Source organism: Phasianus colchicus, chromosome 2, assembly GCF_987193195.1.
Source record: "Phasianus colchicus chromosome 2, bPhaCol1.hap1.1, whole genome shotgun sequence".
Classification (NCBI taxonomy): domain Eukaryota; kingdom Metazoa; phylum Chordata; class Aves; order Galliformes; family Phasianidae; genus Phasianus; species Phasianus colchicus.
The window spans coordinates 37,885,096-37,908,795 of record NC_143437.1 but is presented as its reverse complement, the minus strand read 5'-3'; the positions used below and the strand labels follow the sequence as shown (position 1 = coordinate 37,908,795).

Below are 23,700 nucleotides of genomic sequence, written 5' to 3'. Positions count from 1 at the left end.
GGCTACAAATGTCCTTTACTGCCGCAATTCAATTAGTTAACCAGAAAGTGAAAGGTCACTACATTCCACGACTAGTTTCCAGCCTACGTAAGAGCAATAGGACTTTCAGCTGACTTGTGCATGAAGCTGGAAATTGGAGCCTGAAAAATTTACCAGATACTTCACTTTTGTCTTCTGCCATTCTGGCAGGAAACAAGAGCAGCAGACTGCCTGGCTCGAAGGGAAAGTGATTACAGCATCAGTGTGCACTAACGATCTCTGCACAGATCTCTGCACAGATCTAGAGAGGTCACTAGGAATAAGTGAAACCAAAATGTAAATGAATGAATTAAAAACAAAACACGCCACAAACCAAATGCATTGCTTCCTTCATCTGTCAGCATAACAGCTTTGAGCAAGCACTCACAAACATCTAGAGCCACCAGATAATTTTTTATCTACAACCACTAAATATTTCATACTTTACAAATTGAAAAACTTGAATGTGCAAACAGCATAAAAAACATTTGAACCATCATCCCAGATCGCTTAATTCATAGTGGATTACTCTCGCTTCTGGGACAGTTACTATTTTTATCACCAGGCAGCAGTGAACTCTTTAACTACAGTAGGTATACTATCTTCATTCATATATTTAAATTTCAAGCAAATATCATAGTAGATATTAAAAATCTCAGGAGCATTTACAATAGCTCTCAGTACAAACCAACAGTGAAACTGTTTCTTTACAGACAGAGACTCTGCTTTTCTGAAATTTACTTCTTGACTTCAGGAAAGAAAATAAAAAAAACTGGAATAATGTTTATATATGCATTTTGCAATCTACTTAGTAGGTAGTAATTGGGTGGCACACAATTAGCTTTTAAATAATCAAACCTTCCGCAATGATTCCACAAGCTTCTACGGCATGCTTCATGCTTTAGAAAACGTTATGCAGAAAGTACCTAAATTTATCAAGGAAAAAAACCTCACTATAAAATACGAATCATTGTAACCATCATTCTAACCACGATCTACACAACTGCACTGTGCGCAATTATGCCAAGATCTGTGTATTTCCTTTTAAGATACACTTTGAGATATTTTAAGACCGCCTTCAAATGTTCTTTGCAGTCCACGGTAGGACTACTTAATAGGATAAAGTTACTAATTTATACAAGGGACTTTATCTACTTGGATTAAGTTGGGTTACTGTGGGGAGAACAATTATGCCAGTGGCTTTGGAGGTGGTAATCGCTTAGCAGGCAGCAGCACCCCTCCGCTGTCTCAGAGAGTTCTGAAACAAGAGCAGGACTGACTTACAGCTTTCCATCAATATGACTTGGCACTCTTCCTAAACATGCCCCACTGTGTTTTACAAAGCACAATAAACATTCTGTCTATACTACGTAGATTGAAGAAATGACTCTGTAGAGATAAGTGAGTTGTTCAAGTTCACCCAAAGAGACAAAGATACAGACTCAGACCACAGTCCTAATTGCTTCACGTGCTGGAATACAAAACCTCTGCACCTGAAAGAATGACCTCGGCAGGAATCAAACAGTGCTGCAGTCTGCGCCAGCATGCAGTCAGCAGCCTCCAAGTAAAGCTGGGTCTTAAAGAGTTACATTCTCTCTATGCCGAAGTGTCCTTGAGGCATACGCTGCCAATACCTTAAAAAATGAATGCACACAAAAACACAGCCATCTATTTCAACAGTATCTGTACTGTTGCAGTACTGGTGTAGTACAGCCAGTGTTACTTTGTGGTGACACCAATAGAAAGCCAGTAGCTTTCCTAAGGCTCTCTCTTAACACTTCTTATTGGACTCACTTATACCCATGCAAGCTCAGAAAATTAATTACAGATTTAAGCCATGATGCACCGTATTATTACTGAGATCTTAAAAAACAGTCTTGGAAACACCGCTGTATTTTAGACGTTTCTGTTGAGCTACAATTCCATTAAAAGTTTCAGTGTAACAAGTGAAAAAAGTTCCAGTGTAATGACTTACAGATTAACCTCACTTAACGTTATGTGGCACAGCAAATAAAGCTCTTACAGTTATCTCGAGCATATAGAAATTTAATGCTACACACAAATGGCAGACTTAACATCAGCATTCCAACACCCTGGCAGAAATCATTGAAATCTTTAAAAAGAAATAAAAAGGCAGTAGCAGCAGAAATCTTATCAAAGAATTAACATGCTGGGGCCGTTGTTTGTTTGTTTCATTTTTAATATATAACTACTGACAGCTTTCTGAATTTCCTACTTAAAATCTTTGCTACTACATGTGTGATTCTGGCTGAAGTGGGCGCTATCGCTATTGCACAGAGCACTCTGTACTGTCACTCGCAATCCAACCTCCTCATCCTCCCAGCTCTCTACATTTATATGGCTCTATAACCAGAGTATCTGAGCCTAATCTCTATGGTAACTGTGGGATTTGTTTACATGGAAAAAGAATATTAGAAATGTATGTAAATTTAGCTGTCATTTAAATAAGTGTTTTTCCTTCCGAGGAGGAAAAAAAAAAAGAAAAAGCTCCCTATGCTGCCTCCTGCTTTCATCTCCTACAACCCCAGCAGGCAGTGAGCCACATTTGGAAAGCTCCATATCATACTCCATTGACAGCCTGGTGGTGTACATTCATCAACAGTTTACTTTAACGAGGAGGATGCATGCAGGATTTTAGACCTGCTTGCTCGCTCAAGAAAAAGCATAGGGAGTGCTGCTAAAACATTATTTTTTTTTTAAATATACTGACATTGAGTCATCAAAGTGGAAAAAATAAAAAAGGAAGGAAACCCGCATGCTGGACCTTTAACAGCTCTATAGTAAGACTCAGTTTGCTGCTCAGCAGCTCAGATCAATCTAGAAATTAAAACGATCCGCACCGCTTCCCATTTCCAGCAGCAAATAGAGTTCTACGCACATATTTTACATAACATTCATTCACAGACAGCAGCACAACTCCAACAGCTCAAGACCCTACACACAGGCTGCCTTTTTTTTAATAAATACCAACAAGACGATGTAGCACAGACCTGCAACAATTCTAAGATTTCTGATATTTTGAAACAAGATTTACCACAGCCCAGCAGGACCCGGACCTGGATTACAGGTCCCGGTGTGACAGTGCTACCAACAGCATTCGCAGCGAGACACCATCAGCAAAATGCCAGCAACCCAACAACCGCAGCTTTTACACACTGCTTTGGGGTACACCAATCTTTCCTACGCAGAGTAAATCGCACTATCCCACCAACGTGGTTTGTTCCCTATACAATTTGCCGGATGCGCCAGAAATAAACAGCTCAGAACGAGCAGCAATGATGCACGTGAATAGCACGCAGCACACAGAAAAAGACCGGAACCTGTTTGAAAGCCGCCTGCACCTTACAGCGATCATTTCACTGCGGAGAGCCTCTCACAGGCACCCTTCCCTGCTGACACCGAGCTCGTTCGTTCAGCAGAACTCCGATTAAGGAGCAGAAAGTGAGGCGGCCCCCGTGCAGCCCCCGTGCCCGGCACTCCCCCGCCCCGCCGCTCTCTCTCGGGCGGGTGCCCGTCCCCGCTCCGCCCGCAGCGCGGCCCGGCAGCCATGTCCTCGCTCTGCTCCGAGCGCTGCTGCCGAGAGAGAACGGCACCTCCGCGCCGCGGCTCCCCCCGCGCCGGGGTCCGGACAGACAGACAGACGCAGACAGACGGGAGGGCCCCTCTCCGCGCAGCTCGCTCCCCCCCCCCTCACCGCCCTCCCCGCTCCCGGCGCAACACGAGCGGCCGCGTTACCTTCATGATGAGCTCAGGCTGCGGTAAAACCCTCGGCGGGGGCTGAGCGGCCGAGGCCGGACCTGGAATTTAAAACAAAGCGCTGAGGGCCCCCCCCCGGCCGCTCGCACCGGGGTACAACACCGGGCCGGGGGCTGCCCCCGCGGCTCTCCCTGCCCTCCCCGGGCCGCCCCGTTCCCCGCTCCCCGGTCCCCCCTCCCTCCTTCCCTCCGCCCCGGCCGCTCCCGCACGGCGCGGCTCCCCCCGCGCCCGCCGCCGCCATTTCTGTCAGAGGAGAAGAAACTTGCCACAACAACGGCCCCCCCCCCCGGCCTCCCCCGCGGCAGGGAAGGGCCCCCCCGGGTCGCGGCCCCTCCACACGCGCACTCTGCGACGGGGAGCGGGGAAGGGAGGCCCTTCCTCCATTGTGCGGGAAGGCCCCCCGGGGGGGAGCCGCTTTGTGGGGGCTGCGGCCGCGGCCCCTCCCCGCGCCTTCCCCCCCCCCACTCCGCACGTACAGGGAGCGCCGAGCCCGCCGCAGGAGTTGGGGAGCAACAGCCGCAACTCCGGGCCGGAGCCGGGCGGGGGGAGGAGGGAGGGAGGGAGGGCCGCGGCGGCGGCAGGGAAGAAAAGGAAGAAGAAGAAAAGAAGGGAGCGGGGCCGGGAGGGGGCGGGGAGAGAGGGGCCCGACCTGCTCAGCGGGGACACGGAGCGGTGGTGCGTGCGTGCGTGAGTGTGTGTGAGTGTGAGTGTGTGAGTGTGTGAGTGCAGGCGGGCGGGGTGGGGGGGCTGCCCAGGCGGCCCCGATCGCTCTCCGTCGGCCCCAGAGCCGCCGCGTCCCGCCGCAGTCGCGCCGCGAGGAGAAAAACAACCGCCCCCCTCCCCCCGCCCGCCCCGTCGCGGCCCGGCCCCGCGCCCCCCCGACGCCTCCCGCTCGCCGCCGGCGGGGAGCGGTGCTCTGCCCGCGGCCCCGCGCCGTTACCTTTGTTCCGCGGCGCCCGCCCGCTGCTCCCCGACCCCGGGCGGGGGGGAGCGAAGGGTGCGGGGCGAAGCCTCTTCTCGGCTCCGGGTCCCCGTCACACCGGCTTCGGCTCCCGCTCGGCGCTCCGTAACGGCTCTGCTCGTGGACTGCTGCGCGCGGCGGGGCCGATCCGATCCGTCCCGCCCGGACCCGGCGACGGCGGCGGTGACTGCTGGGCTCGGAGCCTCTCGGTCCCCCTCCCCCTCCCGCACCGAGCGGCTGACTGACGGACGGACGAGTCGGGCCACGCCCCTCTCCCCGCCTCCTCCATTGGGCTCCGGCTCTCGGAGCCCGCCCCCTCCTCAATCCCATTGGCTGTCGTGTCGGAAATACTGACGTCATTTTTCTCCACTTCTATGGAAACTGAGACTCGGCGCCGAAAAGGTTCATGGGTGATGGTGTTCTTCACCGCCGCTCGTTCCGGCTGGAGAAGCGATTTGGCGCCTGTCGCGGACTACGTATCCCAGATCACACCGCGCGCGGCCGCCGCGAGGGGGCGGGCCCTGGGCCGAATGCTAATTCAGGGAGGAGGCACGGCCGGCGCCTGCGCGGTGCGGCCCCGGTGGCGCATTTTCCCTCAAGAGAGGAAGGTGGCGCCCGGCGGAGCGGAAGAGGGCGGCGCTCTTCCCGCAGAGCGGCGCTGCTGCTACTGCCGGAGCGGAGCGGGCGCGGCTCGGGCCGCCGTTGAAAGCGAGGTGAGCGGCCACGATGCCGGGGCGGGCGGAGCGTTTTCGAGCCGCCTGGCCGCTAGGCGGGTGGGAGGCGCCCGGGCTGGGGGGGACGGCGGCGGCGGCGGCAGCGAGGCCGGTCCTCCCTAGCGGGCGGAAGCCGGGCGGCGGGGAGGGGCTGGCGGGCTGCCCGGGAAGGGGGGGGCCGGGGGAGGTGGGGGTGGTGCGGCGTCCCCGCGCGCTGCAGTCTGGTTCGCGTAACATGGCGGTGGCGACACTCGTGCGGCTCGGCCGTGCATCTCGGGGCAGCCCCGCGTGGCAGAAAAGGAAGCGAATTACCGCCCTGCCGCCGGTGCGCGCTAAAGCTGCGTGAGGTTCCGCTCTGCCTGCCCCACAGGGTGATAGGGAGCGCTGCTCTAATTAGAATGAGAATGCGGGCTGCGAGGGCAGGCGTCCTGCCCGAACTCGGGTTAGGAGCCCTCGCAGCCTCCCCAGGACGATACGCATCCGCTGCCGTGTGCGCGCGGGTCTCGCTCTGCACCGCTCGCCGCGGCGCGGTGCCCGGTTATTGCCGCGCTGTGCTTGCGCCTTCGGGCCGTGGCGCTCTGCGCCGCCGCCGCTTCGGTTCCCGTGCGGCTGTGCGGTGCTTGGAGCTGCTGAGGCGCTGCTGCCCGCTTTCTGTTTGTTAGGTGTGCCTTTGGCCCTGCCAATTTCGTCCTTCCCACGAGATGTGTGGGAGTGTCTGAAGGATGGGATGGGAGAAAGCTGTGTTATGAAGTTCTGAGATCAAGAAGTTCCTTGACGCATAGCTTGGAATTCATATTACTTTGCTGCTGATCAGGGGTCACAGTTCCAAGTCTGAGGAAAGCTCCCATGTCCCAGAGGCCTGTGCTGCTGTCTCCCTTCAGCGCCCTTTGCCAAAGGATCACAGAATGGCCAGGGTTGGAAGGAACCTCAAGGATCATGAATCTCCAACCCCCTGCCACATGCAGGGCCAATGACCTCCACATTTAATACTAGACCAGGCTGCCCAGGGCCCCATCCAACCTGGCCTTGAACACCTCCAGGGACGAGGCATCCACAACCTCCCTGGGCAGCCTCTTCCAGCACCTCACCGCTCTCTGTAAAGAACTTCCCCCTGACATCCAACCCAAATCTTCCCTCCCTCAACTTAGAACCATTTCCTCTTGTCCTGCATTTATCAACCCTTTCAAAGAGTTGACTCCCCTCCTGTTTGTAGGCTCCCTTTAGGTATTGAAAGGCTGCACTGAGGTCACCCCGCAGCCTTCTTTCCTCCAGGCTGAACAAGCCCAGCTCCCTCAGCCTGTCTTCATAGGGAGTCCCCTGATCATCTTTGTGGCCCTCGTTTGGACCCTTTCCAACAGCTCCCTGTCTTTCTTGTACTGGGGGCTCCAGACTTGGATACAGTAGTCCAGATGGGGCCTCACAAGAGCAGAGTAGAGGGGGACAATCACCTCCCTGTCCCTGCTGGCCACCCCTCTTCTGATGGAGCCCAGGATACTGTTTGCTTTCTGAGCTGCAAGAGTACACTGCTGGCTCATGTTAAGCTTTTCATCCATCAGGACCCCCAGGTCCTTCTCTGCAGGGCTGCTCTCAAGGACCACTCCTTCCAGTCTGCATAGATGCCTGGAGATACAGCTTGCTGCAGTTTAGGGCAGTGCTGTGGGCTCTGAGGTGTGGCTGTGAGCCCATACGTGCAGCAGCTGGGCTGTGTGAGGGGAAAGAAGGAAGAACTGCTGAAGAAGAGCTCAGCTGTGCATGATGCAAGTGCATGACAGCAAGTGCACGTATGAGTTCAAAAGGAAATTGAACTAAGCAGAACAGCATCGAGTGCTTCAGTTTGGGGTTGTTGGGTGTCTTCTTTTGTGATAGGTGCAATTATTTCTTCTAGTTTCACTAATGTTACAATTTGAAAGAATATTGTGGAGAAATGAAAAGAAACAAACAGAAGGAATGCTCACCTGTATTCAGATCATAGAATCACTCAGGTTGGAAAAGACCTTAAAAATCATCAAGTCCACCCACAACCTAACCATACTACCCTAACTAACAACCCTCTGCTAAACCATGTCCCTGAGCACCACATTCAAACAGTTTTTAAACACATCCAGGGATGGTGACTCAACCACCTCCCTGGGGAAGCCTATTCCAGTGCTTAACAACCTTTTCTGTAAAGTGTTTCCTGATATCCAACCTAAGCTTACCCTGCTGCAACTTAAGGCCATTTCCCCTCAACCTGTCACCAGTGAGAAGAGACCAACCCCACTCTCATTGTAAGCACCTTTCAGGTATTGGAAGAGAGCGATAAGGTCTCCCCTCAGCCTCCTCTTCTCCAGACTAAACAGCCCCAGTTCCTTCAGTATCTCCTCATATGTCATATTCTCCAAGCCCTTCACAAGCCTTGCTGCCCTTCTTTGGACCTGCTCTAGCACCTCCATGTCCTATTTGTACTGAGGTGCCCAAACTGAATGCAGTACTCAAAGTAAGGCCTCATCAGTGCTGAGTGCAGGGGCTGGATGACTTCCCTAGTCCTGCTCACCACACCATTCCTGAAACAAGCCAAGATGCCATTGGCCTTCTTGGCCACCTGGGCACACTGCTGGCTCATATTCAGCTGACTGCCCATCAATCAGTGCACCAATGTCCCTTTCCATCAGGTGGCATTCCAGCCACTCCTCCCCAAGCCTAGGTTGCCTAGGGTCGTTGTGACCAAAATGCAGGACCTGACACTTGGCCCTATGAAACTTCGTACAGTTTGCCTTGGCCCATTGATCCAGTCTATCCAGGTACCTTTGCAGTGCCCTTCTCCCCTCAGGCAGATCAACACTCCCCCCCTGCTTGGTGTCATCTGCAAACTTACTTGAGGGTGCACTCAATCTCTTCATCAAGATCATTAATAAAGATGTTAAATAGAAGCAGTCCCAGTACCAAGCCTTGGGGGACACCACTCGTGACTGGCCACCAATTTAACTCCATTGACCACAACTCTTCGGGCCTGGCCATCCAGCCAGCGTTTCACCCAGCAGAGTATATGCCCATCCAGACCATGGGCAGCCAGCTTCTCCATGAGAAAGTTGTGGGGGACAGCATCAAAGGCCTTACTGAAGTCCAGGTCTGTGGGAATACAAGAAAAACTGTTCAGAGCAGAAGCTGTGGAGCAAGATAAACAGCACAAGAACCAAGGACACCTCTAGAAAAAGAGAGAACATCTCACGGCTCTGATTGGATAAGCGCCTGTGTGAACGGTTGAAGAGTCTTTTGTAGAATGCTCTACACATAAAGGTGGATGAGAAAGTTGTAGGGACGGATGGGAAAGCTAGAAAAAGAAAACTGGTGAAGGTATATAAGTGATGTGAGAACTTGTAATAAACAATTTGGATCATTCGCATTTGAGTCCGTGCATCAGACACTGCACAGGTAGACCACATCGACAGCCTTACCCTCATTCACTAAGTGGGTCACCTTGTCATAGAATGAAATCGTTTGTCAGACAGGACATACCATTCATAAACCTATGCCGACTGGGCCCTGATTCCCTGGTTGACCTTTAACTGGTCCATGATGGCATTCAAGATTATCCATTGCATAACCTTCCCAGGCACTGAGGTGAGTCTGATAGGTCTGTAGCTACCAGCATCATGTTTCCAGCCCTCTTTGAAGATGGGCATCACATTTGCCAGTCTCTAATTCCCTGGGACATCCCTAGGTAGGCAGGACTGCCTAAAAATGGTGGAGAGTGGCTTGGCAACCACATCCACCAACTCCCTCAGCACACCAGGGTGCAATCCATCCAGCCCCATGGACTTGTGAGCATCCAGCTTTCAGAGCAAGTCCAAAACTGTCTCATCGTGGATTGTGCAGGGAAATTCAAGATCGCAGTGAAAGCCTCCACAAAGGAGGGATCTCTAGAAAGAGATCCTTCCCTGCTGGCAGTCAGCCCTTAAATGAGGTCTAAGAGAGGTGCAGTCAGGCTCCACCCCTTCTGGTCACACAGCTGAATTGCCTTCACCTGTGCTCCCAGGGCTGATCCAGTCTTTGCCTCAGGTGATCAATCTGTGGTTCAGGCTGTGACTCAGCAGTTTCCATACAACTGACAAACAGCTTATATTCCCTTTTACTTATTGCCTGACTTCTTCCTGGTGACAGGGAAGTTGCGAGGCATTAACTGAAATATTTGTGAGAAAGCTCTCTGCAGCAGCTGAGTTTCTGAAGTAAATCACTCAGTAACCACATCAGAAAACCCTTGATATCAAGGGTTGGATAACTCACATATCACACATTTCCCAAGGTGTGTCAAATGTGACTCTTTGTGAAAAGTTACCACAATATTACTCTCATACTTCGTGGTATTCTAGATAAGCACCTTCATTTAGATATCTTTTGTCAAGCATCTCTTTCTTCTATAAGTTTTGGGGCAACTCTGGCCAGTATTCCAGTTTTGATGAGTCTATTAGCCATGTAGGTGCCTCATGAAGCACTGCACTCTTTCTTGGCAGAGGTTAGGTACTTCATTTAGAGGCACAGTGAAGCAGCCTGGGAGAGCTTAGCTGCAGTGATTCCCGGGAAACTGCCATCATTTTTAGAGCTTTTTTTACATTATTTAAGAAAAATAAAAATGAAGCACAGCCATAACATATCTTGCTTTTCTGCTTTATTAAAAAAAAAAAAAAAAGGCATTTGTGGAAAAGTGCCTAGAGAAGTTTTTTATTGGTTTGTTTGTTTTTTAAGATAAGCAGCATTTTGGAGCATTCCTATTAGTTTGGCACCAAAAGATAAAAAGATGATTTGATGTGGTGTAATACTGGCCAATTTCCAGCTGTTTGAGGATTTGAGTAGTGCATTAGTTACCTACAGACAGGGGAGAAGCCTCCTAATGAATTGCAGGGGATAGAAAGAATTTTAGGATTTACTTTCAGGCAACTTGTCAGAGTGGATGGGAAGTAATCTTCAGATTACAGTCGTCTTCATTTTCTTATGTTGCAGTGCATGCTCACTGAATGCCTGTAGGTTCTGTATCAGTGGGAAACTGGTACAGAGAAGACATTCCCGCTCCACCATCTCCTCCCAGTGCTGCTGGATAGCTAAGCACTTTCAATTTTGAACTGTGTGGCTTTTTGACGTGTAATAGTCACAGGAAAGTGGCCAACTTGATAGCATCTCTGCACATCCATCTGTATAAGTTCCTCTTTCTCCTTAAAAAATCAGTTGGTGGACTGTGATAGTCTTATTATTTCACTTCCTCACTGAAGTCTGTTGAGATTATCCTCAGTACATAAGGGTTTTACAGCTGATGCTCTCAGAGGCAGTCCTGGCTTAAAGGCAATTCCAATCTCTGAAGCTCTACTAATAACAACAGGGAGCTAAGGATGTCATACAAACCTGGTTCAGATTCTGACAGCTAGTTGTGCTGGAATATCATGGGATAAGCGATGGAAAGGTGCACCGCTTGTTGTGACATTACTGCTAAGAAACCATGCATGCATGACTACACCTTTCTGGAAATGCCTGCATTTCAGTGGCAGCCATGTTTGCTTAAATACCCTCTCTTGCCCCTAAAGTGCTGATGATTTGCATTAGCATATGCAGTGAAGCTAATAAAAAATTATCCAAACCTAAGCTTCAAAAATAATTACTGATGAAGATCAGTTCCCAAGTTTGGACTGTTACAAATATCTATGGCTCCAGAAGGTGGGAATAGGAGTTAGCAGGAAGTGACTGAGCTGTTGTTGGCAGGGGAAGGTCCAGTTTGTCCAGGTAGCTTAAGGGGAAGCGATGATCTTAATACCGCTCCTTTGAGTTGTCTGTGGGAAACTATTGCTGGATTACTTTGAGCAAATGTGGAACACAGTATATTTCATGTCAGCCACTCCCCTTAATGTTCCTAGATTAAAAATGCATCAGTCCATGCTTACAAACTCACTTTAAATTAGTTAGTTTTATTGATAATTTATAAAACTATTGAATAGCTCAGGGGAGGAGGGAGCACAACAGCTGAGAAGCACTGCTGAAGTAGCATGAGCCTCTGTGCTGCTGCTGCAGTTCCTGTCTTAAAATGACATTAGAAGAATTGTTTTGAGCTGCTGTATCTGCAGTGCAGCAAGGAAGGCTAGAGGTGAAAGGAGGAAAAAATCTATTATAGAAAGCAGTCTGAAAAAAATGCAAATATGGATGATCAAAGGGTATGTGAACTGAAAAATAATCAATACATAATTGTTGAGCTATGGAGGGAATGGATCCTAAAAGATTTATTGCAAGAATACAATGTATGTAGCGTATGTAAAGATGACTGTGTGCTTAAGCAGTGGCAAGGAAACAATACATTACTGTCTTCTAAAAGAGGACTGAAGAATGCTGTCAGAAGGCTCAAGCTTTTTTTCAACTTGCTTAGGCTGCATTGGTGTAAAGGTATATTTTCTGCTCTTAGTTATCTGCACTTTTGTATGGGTACAGCGTTTAGGGAGGTCTAATCAGATTAATCATGCAAGGTTTGAATGTGCTGAGTGTCTTTTCTACGGATCTACAGTGTGGCTCGATTGTTGTGAATGCTAATGTTTTAAATGTTTCTCTTTCATCTAAGCCCTCTGATATAGATAAAAGTCTAGGAGTTGATTTAAACTACTCATGAATAAATAAAGAAACGTGTACTTAAAACATATGTTTGCTTCTTGTCTAAGTGCCATCCATAAAACTTTTCTTTTACAGTGAATTTTGTAGTCACCATTGGATTTAAAACTGCAGCACTTACACCTAGCATGGAGGTCAGCTAATTTTTTTTTCCTGAATGCTTGCTCCTCTATTTTGTTACTTCACTGCTTGGTTGTTTTTTTGTTTGTTTGTTTGTTTGTTTTTCCCAATCTAAACAGTGTTAATAACACTTTCTTTAACAGCAAACTACCTTTTATGAAAGAGACATGGATGGGATGGATGAAACATCTAAAAGAATTCTAGAGCCATACCAGTATTTACTTCAACTACCAGGCAAGTTTATTTTTACTGTGTTACTTCAAAATATCAACGTTACTTTTATAACATCTTTGTCCTAGGAAATACAATCCATTCTTGATACTTAGGTTTGAGAGTAATTAAAGCTAACATTTTTCTATATTTTGTTGTTCTTTCTTCTCTTCTTCTGGTGTGATTCATACAGTAGCAATTGCGTTTGTCTGCTGCAGTGCAGATAGTTTTCTTTCAGTTGCTCTGCCCTCCATTCAGAGACTTGCTACTTGCTGAAACAGATACAGGCAAGTACTGAAGACCTGATGCTATTCCTGAAGGATGAAACATCACAGCCCAACACTTAACAGCTTGCTGTGCTGGAGTTGATGGGCTGTATGTATGTTTTAAATAGTCTGTGTTATTTCTTCTCCCTGATGAGTATAGAGCCAGGTTTTAGTATTGTCAATTTTGACTGTCCTGGATTACTTGACTTGTTGGTCCTTGTGTTGTATCAGGTCATTAGAAACACACTGAGATGAAGTTTTCCCTCTTGAATAATAGCTATTTCAGCAGAATGCAGGAGGCAGTTTGATAGAAAATTTCTGTATGCATGTGCCACTCACAAGCCTCTTTGCTGAACAAATAGTCATATTGTTTGCTGTGACTCTTGTTTGTACACCTAAGGCATAAGGAAGACCACACAGGCTATCAGTGACTATAGAAGTAACTTTGCTGTGGGAGCTGTTGCATCATTTACTTCTATCCAACTTGTACTGAATACTGGTAGAGTTAATGGATATATAATATTTGGTAGTTATTAAGGAATATAACTGACCAGAATTATATGTGACTTGGGATAGAAGACTTATCAAGATAAATAGCATAACAAATCACAGGTGCAGTGCTAAGTGGCTTCGTACATCTGCAGCAAAACTTAGACTGATATTTGTATCGGCATGGTGGGTCTATAATCTGTGTGTAGTGAAATTTATTAATCATCTCTACAAATATCAGTTTCATTTTGTCTACATTAGAGATTGCAGTGGACTTGGCACTTTGTGCTGCCAAGCACTGTCGTTGAAAACCTAGAGGAGGAGAGAATTTGGCAGTAGCGCTCATTTTTTAATGCCAGGAAATTTGTTTGCCATTTGCTGACAGCATTTAAACTGGATGGTGGCTTTTTCTTGAAAATGTATTTGAGAATGATTCTGTGATATTCCGAGGGGCTTTCTAAGATCTGGTCTTGTAGAAATTTACTTTTCTCCAACACAGTCTATAAGGGTATTATTTGTTTGGTTAGTTTATCTAATACAAGCAAAGATGTATCACAGCACCTCTGTGTCTTCAGCTGTTTTTTAAAAAATAAAAAACTGTAGTGACTAGCAATGAAGCAAATATATAATAGACAAAGCGAATCCCCCCAAAAACAAACAAAACCAAAAAAAAAAACAATTTCTGTAGGTATAAGTCCTTGACTAATAGCTCTTCAATTAGCTTTCACTTTATATTATGCATTTAGTTTAACCTTCCCATCTTGACTCCTCTGGCTAAATTTCTGTACTTCACTGTGTGTTCAGCCTTAATCACTGTATCCTAATGGCTTATCTTATACAGACCATCAGTGTAAGCTCAAGTATCCTAAATCTGATTGTCCGCTGAAGCATGTTGATCTCTTGTTAATTTAATTTATGCTTTGAGAAGGTGAAAGATAAGATACACTTTTCTCCATGCAGAAATATTGGCGTGATTCAGAACAGAAGAATTCTTTTAAGTTAGGTGGGTAAAAGTTGTGTGCCTGTGGAGCACTTGTACTTAATCATACAGCTGGATGTTTACTATGTTTTGAAACACCAGCTTTGCCCCAAGTCAGCTATGCCAAGCACAGGTCAGTAGGAGTCAGCTACTTGTGTGAGCCTTGGCATCAGTATAAACACCAAGGCTTGGTGAAGGGAACATGAGGCATATGCTAGCAGTTCATAATTAGGGTGGAGCCCAGATTAAATGCCTGAGCAAATCTAACAAGTCTTTGCTGAAAAGGGCAATTTTGTTCCATCTTTCTTCTGGTGGTATTCTCTTGCTTCTTGTGCCAGTTCTCAGCTCACTGACCAAATGATTAGCTATCAATCACCTAACCTGTTAAAAAACTTGCCTGACAGAATAGCTCATCTTTTGTCCTGTCAGTGAGGTGGCACAAGGGTAGGCACATCTGAAGGGCTTTTAGAGCAAGCTTGGCTGTGAGTCAAATAAGCAGTTGCTTATCTTGTAGGACTAGTTAAAAAACAAAATCTCTTAAGTGCTTTAATAACCTATGAGAATTTGAATGAAGTTAGATGCATATCAAATTCTTACATAAAGAGGAATTGGGTATCATTGAAACTGCTTAGAAACTTAAGTGTCTCCTAACCTTGCTTGTAGTGTGAGAATGCGAACTTCTATAACAATGCTAAGGGTTAATCCCCTGATACAAGAGGAGGTTGACTGTTTGATGTTAATCCAGTAGGACTTCAATGGTAACTTTTTGGGGCTGATACTTAAGCACTAAGCTTATCTGTTTCTTTGACTTTTGGCTAGAAGAACTAGTAGGCTTAAGGAATGTTTTTTAGGTTGTTGCTGTTTTAACTGCCAGTATGCTAGTGACAGAATAAACATTAAAATTAATAGAACTTACTGTTTCAGAAGGTACCAAATACTAAAATCATTCTGTACATAAAATTGCCATAGTAGTTTGTACCAGTGTTCTGCTCTGTATGGTTTTCTGTCATTTATATGGGTAAACAAAGTACAATAAGCAGCAATACATTTCAGAAATGCCAATAATGTGGTTTGTCTTGTAAATTCACAAGATGATGAAGCATCTTTCATCTCCAAGAGGCTGAGTTAACAGCAGTAACTGTTTATGCAGCACTAACGAGTATATGGGCTTTCAGTTGCAGTAAAAGTGACTGGATCAACAGCTTGTAATTGAAAAGAGTAGATTCTGATCCTATTCACAACTCTGCATTTTCCCTTTCACGTGTATTGCTCCAGGCTTGTTTAGCTTGCTAAACAATTGAGACTGGCTTTTGTTTTTTAAGCTTTTTCTGCTGAGTTGTTGAACTTGACCAGTTCGGTGAAGGAGTTATGAAGCAGCAGTAGCAAGATTAAGGTGGTGTTTCTCTTATAATTACTGAAACATTATTATTTTAATAGCATGTACATTTGTTTCCTCACTCCTGTTATTTCTTTTAAAAGAGAATACAGATGGGGGGCAGCCAACAGATGTAGGTGCTCAGTTCACACAGAAGGGGACTGGAAACTGAGGGCAGCACAAATATGCTTAAGAATGGTGGTGATGTGCCACAGGGCATGATCCCTACCACTGGAGCAACTGCATCTTGCACATCAGAGCCTTCAGTTTAGGCCAAGTTCCTGAGAGTGATGGCAGCTTTCAGTTCTTGCACTGCTGGGATGCTCGGGCATACCACTAGACCAGGAGAAAGTAGTGTCCTTGCCCTCCAAATGGTGCAGTGGTGGAAAACTTGCTTCCACCAAGCAAAAAGACAAGTGGAAGAGGTGTAGCAGGCTGCACAGCATCAGAAATAACTAGAAGGAGATAGACAGGATCTTCTGCAAGAGCCTGAAGATTCAAGAGCCCTGTGTATATTGAAAGAGGGGCAGGAAGAATGCACATCAGGCTGCAAAATGAAGACCTCCACAGTGGTGAAGGGTGGGAGCTCATGGCTTCTGACACCAAGGGAGATTCCTGTATCTCATGCATATGTACATTTGTCAGATAAGTTCATTTCACTGAAAGAAAGCAAATGGCTAGAAGCTCTGTACAGCACAGCACCGGGGTGAACATCAAGTGATAGTAGTGGGGAGGCTGCTTCCTGCAGGGAACAGAGGCCACCATCTGAGCTGTTATTTTAAGGAGGCTTGCTGCTTCTTGGGATGTAGAGGGATGTTCTGGAGAGACAACACACAGTGTGTTTCATCATTAGGCAACCGAACCCTATACCTCTTTCACTTAAGACTAATGGATATAGCCAAGGGTTACCTGGAGCTTTTCAAACACAATTAAATGGCTTTTGGAGTGAGAGACAAAGGCACAGGAGACCAAGTGTTTTTTCTTGATCTTTCCTTTCTTGAGCCCTTCCTTACTATGAAAAGGAATAAACAGATCATTCATGTCAATAACCAGTTAGTTGCCCAGCTGATATCAGCAGTGGGGATTTGGGTTTTATGACTAAGGGACTGTCTATGTGGATTAAGAACTCCTAGGAGAAGATGGGTTCCACCAACCCGAGTTAAACCAGAAATATGTCTGCCAACAGGCTGATCAGTGTGGTGAGGAGAGAGAGACTTACATTAAAAGTGACAATACCCAAAGTAAAGTAAGGAAATGGTGAATTGGCAAGAAAAAGATATAGGCTGATGGAGACAAGAGATCCTCTAATGAATACAGCTGGAGGGAACCCACCTCAGATGTATGCACTAAAATAAGGAAACAGTAACAGGGCAACATGATGGGGAAGTTCTCACACATCCTGGGGAATCTGCAGGCCTAAATACCTCTGCGAAGTGACTGTAGAGAATAAACAGGAGGAATTAGAGATCTGCATGCAATTGTAGGGCTGTGATTCAATTGTGATATTGGATGTGGAATAGCTCAGTGCCTTAGTATCTAGTAGAAGCAGCAACACAGCAGGGCACAGGCAATCCAGTCAGTTTTCGGGAATGCATTGAGGACCACTCCTTAACACAGGATCAAGGAGTTGATGAGGGAAGGTGTTTTGCTGGACTTCACACCTCCAAACATGGAAGAATTAGTTGGCATGTGAAGGGTGGAAGCAACTGTGTCCAATGTGACTGTGGGATGGTGGAATTGGGGATCCTGAGAGGACAGAACAAGGCAAAAAGCAGAATCTGAGTGCTGGACTAGTTAACCTTATTTTGAACAGGGTGTGGGGTTAACATAGACAGTCCTGCAGCAACCTCAGTCTGTCCCAAGTGGCTGCCTAGATTTGAAAGTGTGGGCCTGCAGTTCACATAGGATGGCAGTAGCATTCCCATAGCTGTGTGGGAAGGTCTGCACAGACCTGTTTAGCCCCAACCCATCAGATGGCAGAGCTAAATATGAAAGTGTACAATAAAACTGAGGTAATATAATGGCTTGCTTCATCCAGAAGGGTCTCTTTCTCATGTCTCTCAGCGTCTGCTGCTCACCCTGCACTAACTCAGGCAGACCCACTTCATAAGCTGATACAGTACATAAAGCTGGCAGAAAGCTAACCTAGCAAAAAGCAGGCAGTTTTCTGCTGCAGTAATGAGTTGAATTAGCTTAGCGAGGCTCTAATGAGGGCTGGGTTGATGGTCCCTCTGCTCTTTCTCATGCTGTTCTATCCCTTTTACACACCCTCAATCTAAGTGGGGTTCTGCCTGAAGGGCATAGTTTGAGGTCACATTAATGCAGTGTGAGCAAAGAAATACTGATCAGCAGCCTGTTCAGAGCAGGAGGTCAGAACTCTGTCAGGAGAAAATTATACATACACACGTGTAGTCAGTCTCACTACAGAGAAGTAGCTCTTCTCTGTCTAAAGAGGTTGGATTGTCCTCAGAGTGACATCACTAAGTGGATCTTTGTTTCAAGAAAAAGAAATTTATATTTTATCCCTATGGAGAATTTTTGTCAGAGTGAATCTGTTAAATTCTATTTTCTCTTACCTTGCTTGTCCACCCAGCTTTGCTAATGAGAATACAAGTTTTGTGTAGTTGTTGCTTGAGGAGGGTACTGTTGGGATCCTCAGCAGATCAAACTGACTGCATTCTGCATAACTTTGTTAGAAGTTTGTTTCAGTAATGTCTATGATTATGACTGTACAGGAGGCAGAGCTTCCAATTTTGGAAGTTAGGTCTTGGTAGTCTTCAGTTTTACAGTACTCTCCTTTGACTAGTCAACAGTGTAGTGACATGGAACAGTAGAGAAGAAAAAGTGAATTATTCTGGTAGTGTTAAGTCCTAATCCTTTTAATTTTATCGTAACATCTGTGGGCTGTGTCTTGGATAATTTAGGGTTTTAGGGATGGAGGCAGAAGTAAAGGAACGGAGTACCAATGCATCTAGTCTTCTAAGACCAATGTTAAAAGGATCTGATCTGCTGCCATCATAGTGTGACTGTAGACATAAAACATGCATATGAAAATTGCTTTAATAGCAAATAGACGTGGTAGGATTGACTTCAGAACAAGATACAGCATCATTTGTGAAGCAGTAACAGGGCTCACACAAGCAAATCTGCACCTATAAAAGTAGAGATGAATGTTTTATTGTACAGATAGTGGTTTTTCCATAAATAGCCTTTGTCTAGACAGCCTTGGTGTTCAAGGTAGACAAGTCTAACAATTCAAATGCTGTCTGTACTAAGAAACTAAATGGCAAAATCCACTGTGCATATTAAGAGTCCATTTAGATTATATGCTAGTACTTACGTACTTCATGATGAAATAACTCTTGTTACTGAACTTGTAGCATTTCTGTAAGCTTATTTTCTAGTAAATACATTTCAAAAAATATTAGCAGCCTGTTTTTTTATTGTGATTGTTTTTATAAATGTAATTTAGAAGTATGTAAATGGCTGTAGATAAGGTATGTACATCTGTAATATGACATTATCTGTGACTAATTTTCTTCATGGACTTACTGAATTATTCTTTTATATTTATCAAGCCATGCAGCTTGGCATGTGTTTGTAACAGTTGTTTTCAGTATTTTGAGGGATTATTTTCTCTTCAGTTAACTCATGCAATTATTATTAGAAGGAAATAAAAAACACAAAAACCTCTGCAGGACATTCCTGCCCTGGTTTGTGCAGTATTTGGTTGTAATGACTGTGTAGCAAGTCTGGTCAGGGAACAGATTTGGCCAAAATCTGATCTGCCCACATAGTGGGTAAAAAAAATCTGAACTTTGGCATTTGCAGAAGCTGTTGTCAGAAAGAAGTAACTTGAAATAGTGGTGGCACTTAGCTAATGTGAGAGCTTTTAAAATCTTGGGTGCCATTCTAATTTTGTATTTGAACTTGAGCCCTGGTTGTCCATGTTAAAATGATGAACTTTTAAATCAGTGAATTCGTGATTAAAATGCACAGGTTTTGTTGTTGTTTAAAAAAAAAAAGAAAAAAAGAAAACAGACCTGAGAACCAAATGCATACTGTACTGATAGAGAATAAGCCCGATACAGGTGACTTAAGCTATGCCATGCTGTTTCAGAGACATAACAATCCGTCTGTCCAGCAGAAAAATATGTTTAAACCTAAGCTTCTACAGATAAAAAAACAACAACAACAACAAAACAAACACCTAGCCACAGACAGGTATGTCCAGGTAAGAATGCCCCTTCCCATATGGCAGAGCCAGAAGATAGAGCTGTCAGAAAAGAGATGCCTTTTCATTGGTATCTTCTGATGAAAACCAAAAGATGGTGGTGAAAGGAAGTAATGGAAATCTTTGAGACTGAGCAACAATTGAAGCCCTTTGAGCAACTGAGGAAGATTACCACCTCCACTGTAGAACCCAAACCACAAATCTTACCACCAGCTTACCTGCTGGTGACTTAATAAGGATAAATCCTGTTCTTTTCCACAATTTATCAAATTTAATCTATCCATGTTTATTTTTCCATTCTGTATGTCTAATCACAGAGCAATAGAGAGAATACACAGGGAGGCATTCAAATGTTGAAACTTCTTCAGTGCTACGGCAGGGTGGCATCATTAACGTGAGAACTAATATTACAGAATCATTCTTCAGTTATGTCTCTCAGTAGGTCTTGAGTAATATGGAACCCAGTAGATAGGTTGCACTGCTCTGAGGTTTGTTTGTAATAGCTTTTAAGTGGCTCATTGAGATGAGCTAAGGATGCAGAACTCTGTCTAAGTCTGTTTTGCTGTTAATAGAAGATATTAAACTCAGCTGAGTTGAAGTTCAGAGCTGCACAGGAGGTGACTTTATTGAACAATTTCCTATTGATCATCAATAGACACACTAAATGAATACTTGTATGTGACCCCTCGCTGTACTAAAGAAAGCTGGCATCAATAATTTATAGGATAACTTGAATTAAAATCACCTCCTCCAGGTAAAATGTATCTAGATTGAATTTTAACACTTGTTTTAACACTTGTTTCAACACTAAATTTGGATTTATAATCTTCTTTCCTCTGAAACAGGAGGAAAGTTTTCTCTGCCAAACAAATTAGGACTTGCTTTCAGAGGCAGTAAATCTATTTGTAGAGGTTACCAACAGAATCAGGATCTAACTAAATTGGCTAACTAAATTGCCAAGACTAATTGCAATAACATGTGAATACACGTTTTTATATCATTGTTTGTGTATTACTGTGAAATGTTTGCAGCTATCAGCAACTTCAATTCTACGGCTTATACAATGAGGAAAGAAGCTACAATCTGGCTTTAATGTATTTTGCCCTTTGAAGTGGTCATGCTTTTAGCAGCTTATTGGTCTCAAATTAGTTACAGCTGTTAAGATAAACTGTTGCATTTAATACTGGACTTTGATTTCTTCTTTTATTTTTTTTTAATTGTAGGTAAGCAAGTAAGAACCAAGCTGTCACAAGCCTTCAATCACTGGCTTAATGTTCCAGAAGATAAAATACAGGTACTCACTAATTATTTTTACAAGGCTCTTTTCTTTCTTTCAAGATTGTCAGCAACAGATTGTTCTTAGTGTAATGTACTTAAGACTTCTGATCATTTTCATCATTCCTGAGTACCTTAAAGCACAACTTAAGGAAAATAGCCACAGCTTTGCACTGAAGTTATGGTTAAATACTGAAGTTACAATTTCAGTGACTTGTCTGAAGTAGAATGGTTACATGCTTTCTACTTAAGCTCAACCTTCTAAGTGGTAGAAGGAGCAACTAGTATTGTTACTCGCTTCAGTTAATAACAATGGGAATAAGTTTTCAGTGACTTGCAAAAAAAAGCTAAACAGTTACTTTGTAAGCCCTACAAATACACTGACTGAGAACAAAGTCATATGATTTTGATACAAGAATATCAAAGCCAGGAGTCAAGTGAACATTTAAACCTTTATAAACCACTTCTTGTTCTGGGCCTTAAATGGCAGACTTCTACAGTTTAGTGCCCTTATTACCTAGTGTGAAGCACTTTACTGAGAATAATCCTTTCCTTTTCTTTTTCTCCTGGACAAATCTATGCAAGATGCATGGCTGTGCGTTCAAACACTCTGGCTTTTGAAATGCAAAATTTTCCTTTTGACTAGACTACAGTCACACCAAACTGTATACTTAGGGTGCAAAAGATTCTCTGTATCCAAGGTAATGTAGAGAATCAAAATAACTAATTGTTTTTTTCTTGACACCCACCTGATCTCTAAATAATTTCATTAATGATCAGGTAGGCCATTGGTGCTTGTGAAGGAGTCCTCTTTAGGATAGGCTAAGTGTGATACTTTGTAGTGCTCAAGTAGCAAAATCTGTCTGTTGAAAGTTATATTGCAGCAGCCACTGGTGAATTAGGTTTGGTTTTTAAGAAAGCATGCCGGGCTGCTTTCATTATGAAGTGCAGTTTTCTCACTTCCTCAGACAACTTCCTGTTGTCTTCTAGAACATAAGGTTTTTTTTCTGCTGTCTGAACTTCCTCTCTCCTCGCTTTCAACTCTAAAATATTTTTGATGCTGTCTTTAATGAAAGTTCATGAGGTAATTTGTAGTCATGAAGCATATCTTAAGTTATTTCAATTCAACCTTAAATATCCGGAAACTGTAGGAGTTCACAAACTAAGTGATACGAAATAGGCTAATGAGAAATGCTAGAATAGGCTTATCTAATGATGAACTTTCCTGACAGTATTGGGAATGACATAACGGACTAAATCAATATTCAGAAAAGTAGGTATTGCAGTGTCGCTTTTTATAAGCACTCTATCCTTCATGATTTTAAAATCAATAGACAGCAGTATCTTTACAAGTTGAAGTAGGCCTCACTTCTATCTCAAAGCTGAGTAATTAGCGCTCAAATAGTTTGCTCTCAGAGTCATTATCTTGGGCAAGCAAACAATTAGATTGCTGGGTTTCAGGTTTTAACCTTTTGGATAGTGGTTACTGAATGCTAGATAGTTCGCTGGAAAGAAATGCAGATAATCATTTTCTCTTCTTGTAATAGGTTATCATTGAAGTGACAGAGATGTTACACAATGCAAGCCTACTTGTGGATGATATTGAAGATAACTCAAAGCTACGACGGGGCTTTCCAGTGGCACACAGTATCTATGGAATTCCATCTGTAATCAACTGTGCTAATTATGTTTATTTCCTTGGCTTAGAGAAGGTTTTAACCCTTGATCACCCAGATGCTGTTAAAGTTTTTACTCGTCAGCTACTGGAACTCCATAAAGGTCAAGGCTTGGACATTTACTGGAGGGATACTTACACCTGCCCTACAGAAGCTGAATACAAAGCTATGGTACTGCAAAAGACAGGCGGTCTCTTTGGATTAGCTGTAGGCCTCATGCAGCTCTTCTCAAATTATAAGAAAGACTTAAAACCACTTCTTAACACACTTGGTCTCTTCTTCCAAATAAGAGATGACTATGCCAACTTGCACTCCAAAGAATATAGTGAAAACAAGAGTTTTTGTGAAGATTTAACTGAGGGCAAGTTCTCATTCCCAACTATTCATGCAATTTGGTCAAAACCTGAAAGTACACAGGTGCAAAACATTTTACGTCAAAGGACAGAAAACATAGATATAAAAAAATACTGCGTGCATTACCTCGAAAACGTGGGTTCATTTGAGTACACTCGGAATACACTGAAAGAGCTTGAATCTGAAGCCTATAAACAAATCGAATCACTTGGGGGAAACCCTGAGCTTGTAGCACTAGTGGAACAGCTGAGCAAAATGTTCAAAGAAAATGACAATTAATTAATCTACTGGGGATGAATGGAAGCTTTTTTTTTTTAAAACAGGTAAAAGGTTATCTGAAAGGTGTGACAGTCAGTCTCACTTAAAAATACTGTGTTGCCACATGGCAGAAATGTATGTTGAAAATAAGTTTGATCACTGAGTACTGCAGTATACCTTATATATACAGTCTTAATTGTAACTGCTTGCAGATGTCTTCAAAACATATACTAGAATTGAAACAAATGTGAATATGGATTTTTACAGAAACACTGGCATTACTTCACCCCTAGAAATCTCACAGGCTACGGTATATCTTCAGCAAAGCTACCGTAAGTTTCTGGCTGAAATTCTTTATTAAATTAAATCTGATTGAC

At 44.4% G+C, this 23,700-nt stretch overlaps 2 protein-coding genes across 6 annotated transcripts in view; one reads left to right on the top strand and one right to left on the bottom strand.

Annotated features, from left to right (window-relative positions):
• ARID4B (AT-rich interaction domain 4B) overlaps positions 1–5,007 on the bottom strand; it is an 84,024-nt gene extending 79,017 nt beyond the window's left edge. For 3 of the 5 annotated variants that reach the window (XM_031592000.2, XM_031592023.2, XM_031592012.2), the window contains exons 1-2: positions 4,736–5,007; positions 3,775–3,836 (exon numbers count right to left, since the gene is read on the bottom strand). In XM_031592000.2, coding sequence (XP_031447860.2) covers positions 3,775–3,780 — 6 coding nt within the window. In that variant the 5' untranslated portion in view covers positions 3,781–3,836; positions 4,736–5,007. Of the gene's footprint in view, positions 1–3,774; positions 3,837–4,271; positions 4,384–4,444; positions 4,636–4,735 lie in introns of those variants that run through there. The other 2 variants (XM_031592005.2, XM_090135402.1) reach the window with 2 other exon arrangements.
• Positions 5,008–5,037: 30 nt separating this feature from the next.
• On the top strand, positions 5,038–23,700 carry GGPS1 (geranylgeranyl diphosphate synthase 1). Its single transcript, XM_031592036.2, has 4 exons — positions 5,038–5,469; positions 12,351–12,441; positions 20,984–21,054; positions 22,583–23,700. Exons 1-4 carry the CDS (start codon positions 5,131–5,133, stop codon positions 23,342–23,344), a joined length of 1,263 nt encoding a protein of 420 aa, XP_031447896.1. The 5' UTR covers positions 5,038–5,130; the 3' UTR covers positions 23,345–23,700.

Coding starts and splice junctions, on each gene's coding strand:
- GGPS1 (XM_031592036.2), top strand. CDS start 5,131: ATGGAAACTGAGACTCGGCGCCGAAAAGGTTCATGGGTGATGGTGTTC. Junction 5,470..12,350: donor GGGCCGCCGTTGAAAGCGAG/GTGAGCGGCCAC, acceptor TTTCTTTAACAG/CAAACTACCTTTTATGAAAG. Junction 21,055..22,582: donor TTCCAGAAGATAAAATACAG/GTACTCACTAAT, acceptor TTCTTGTAATAG/GTTATCATTGAAGTGACAGA.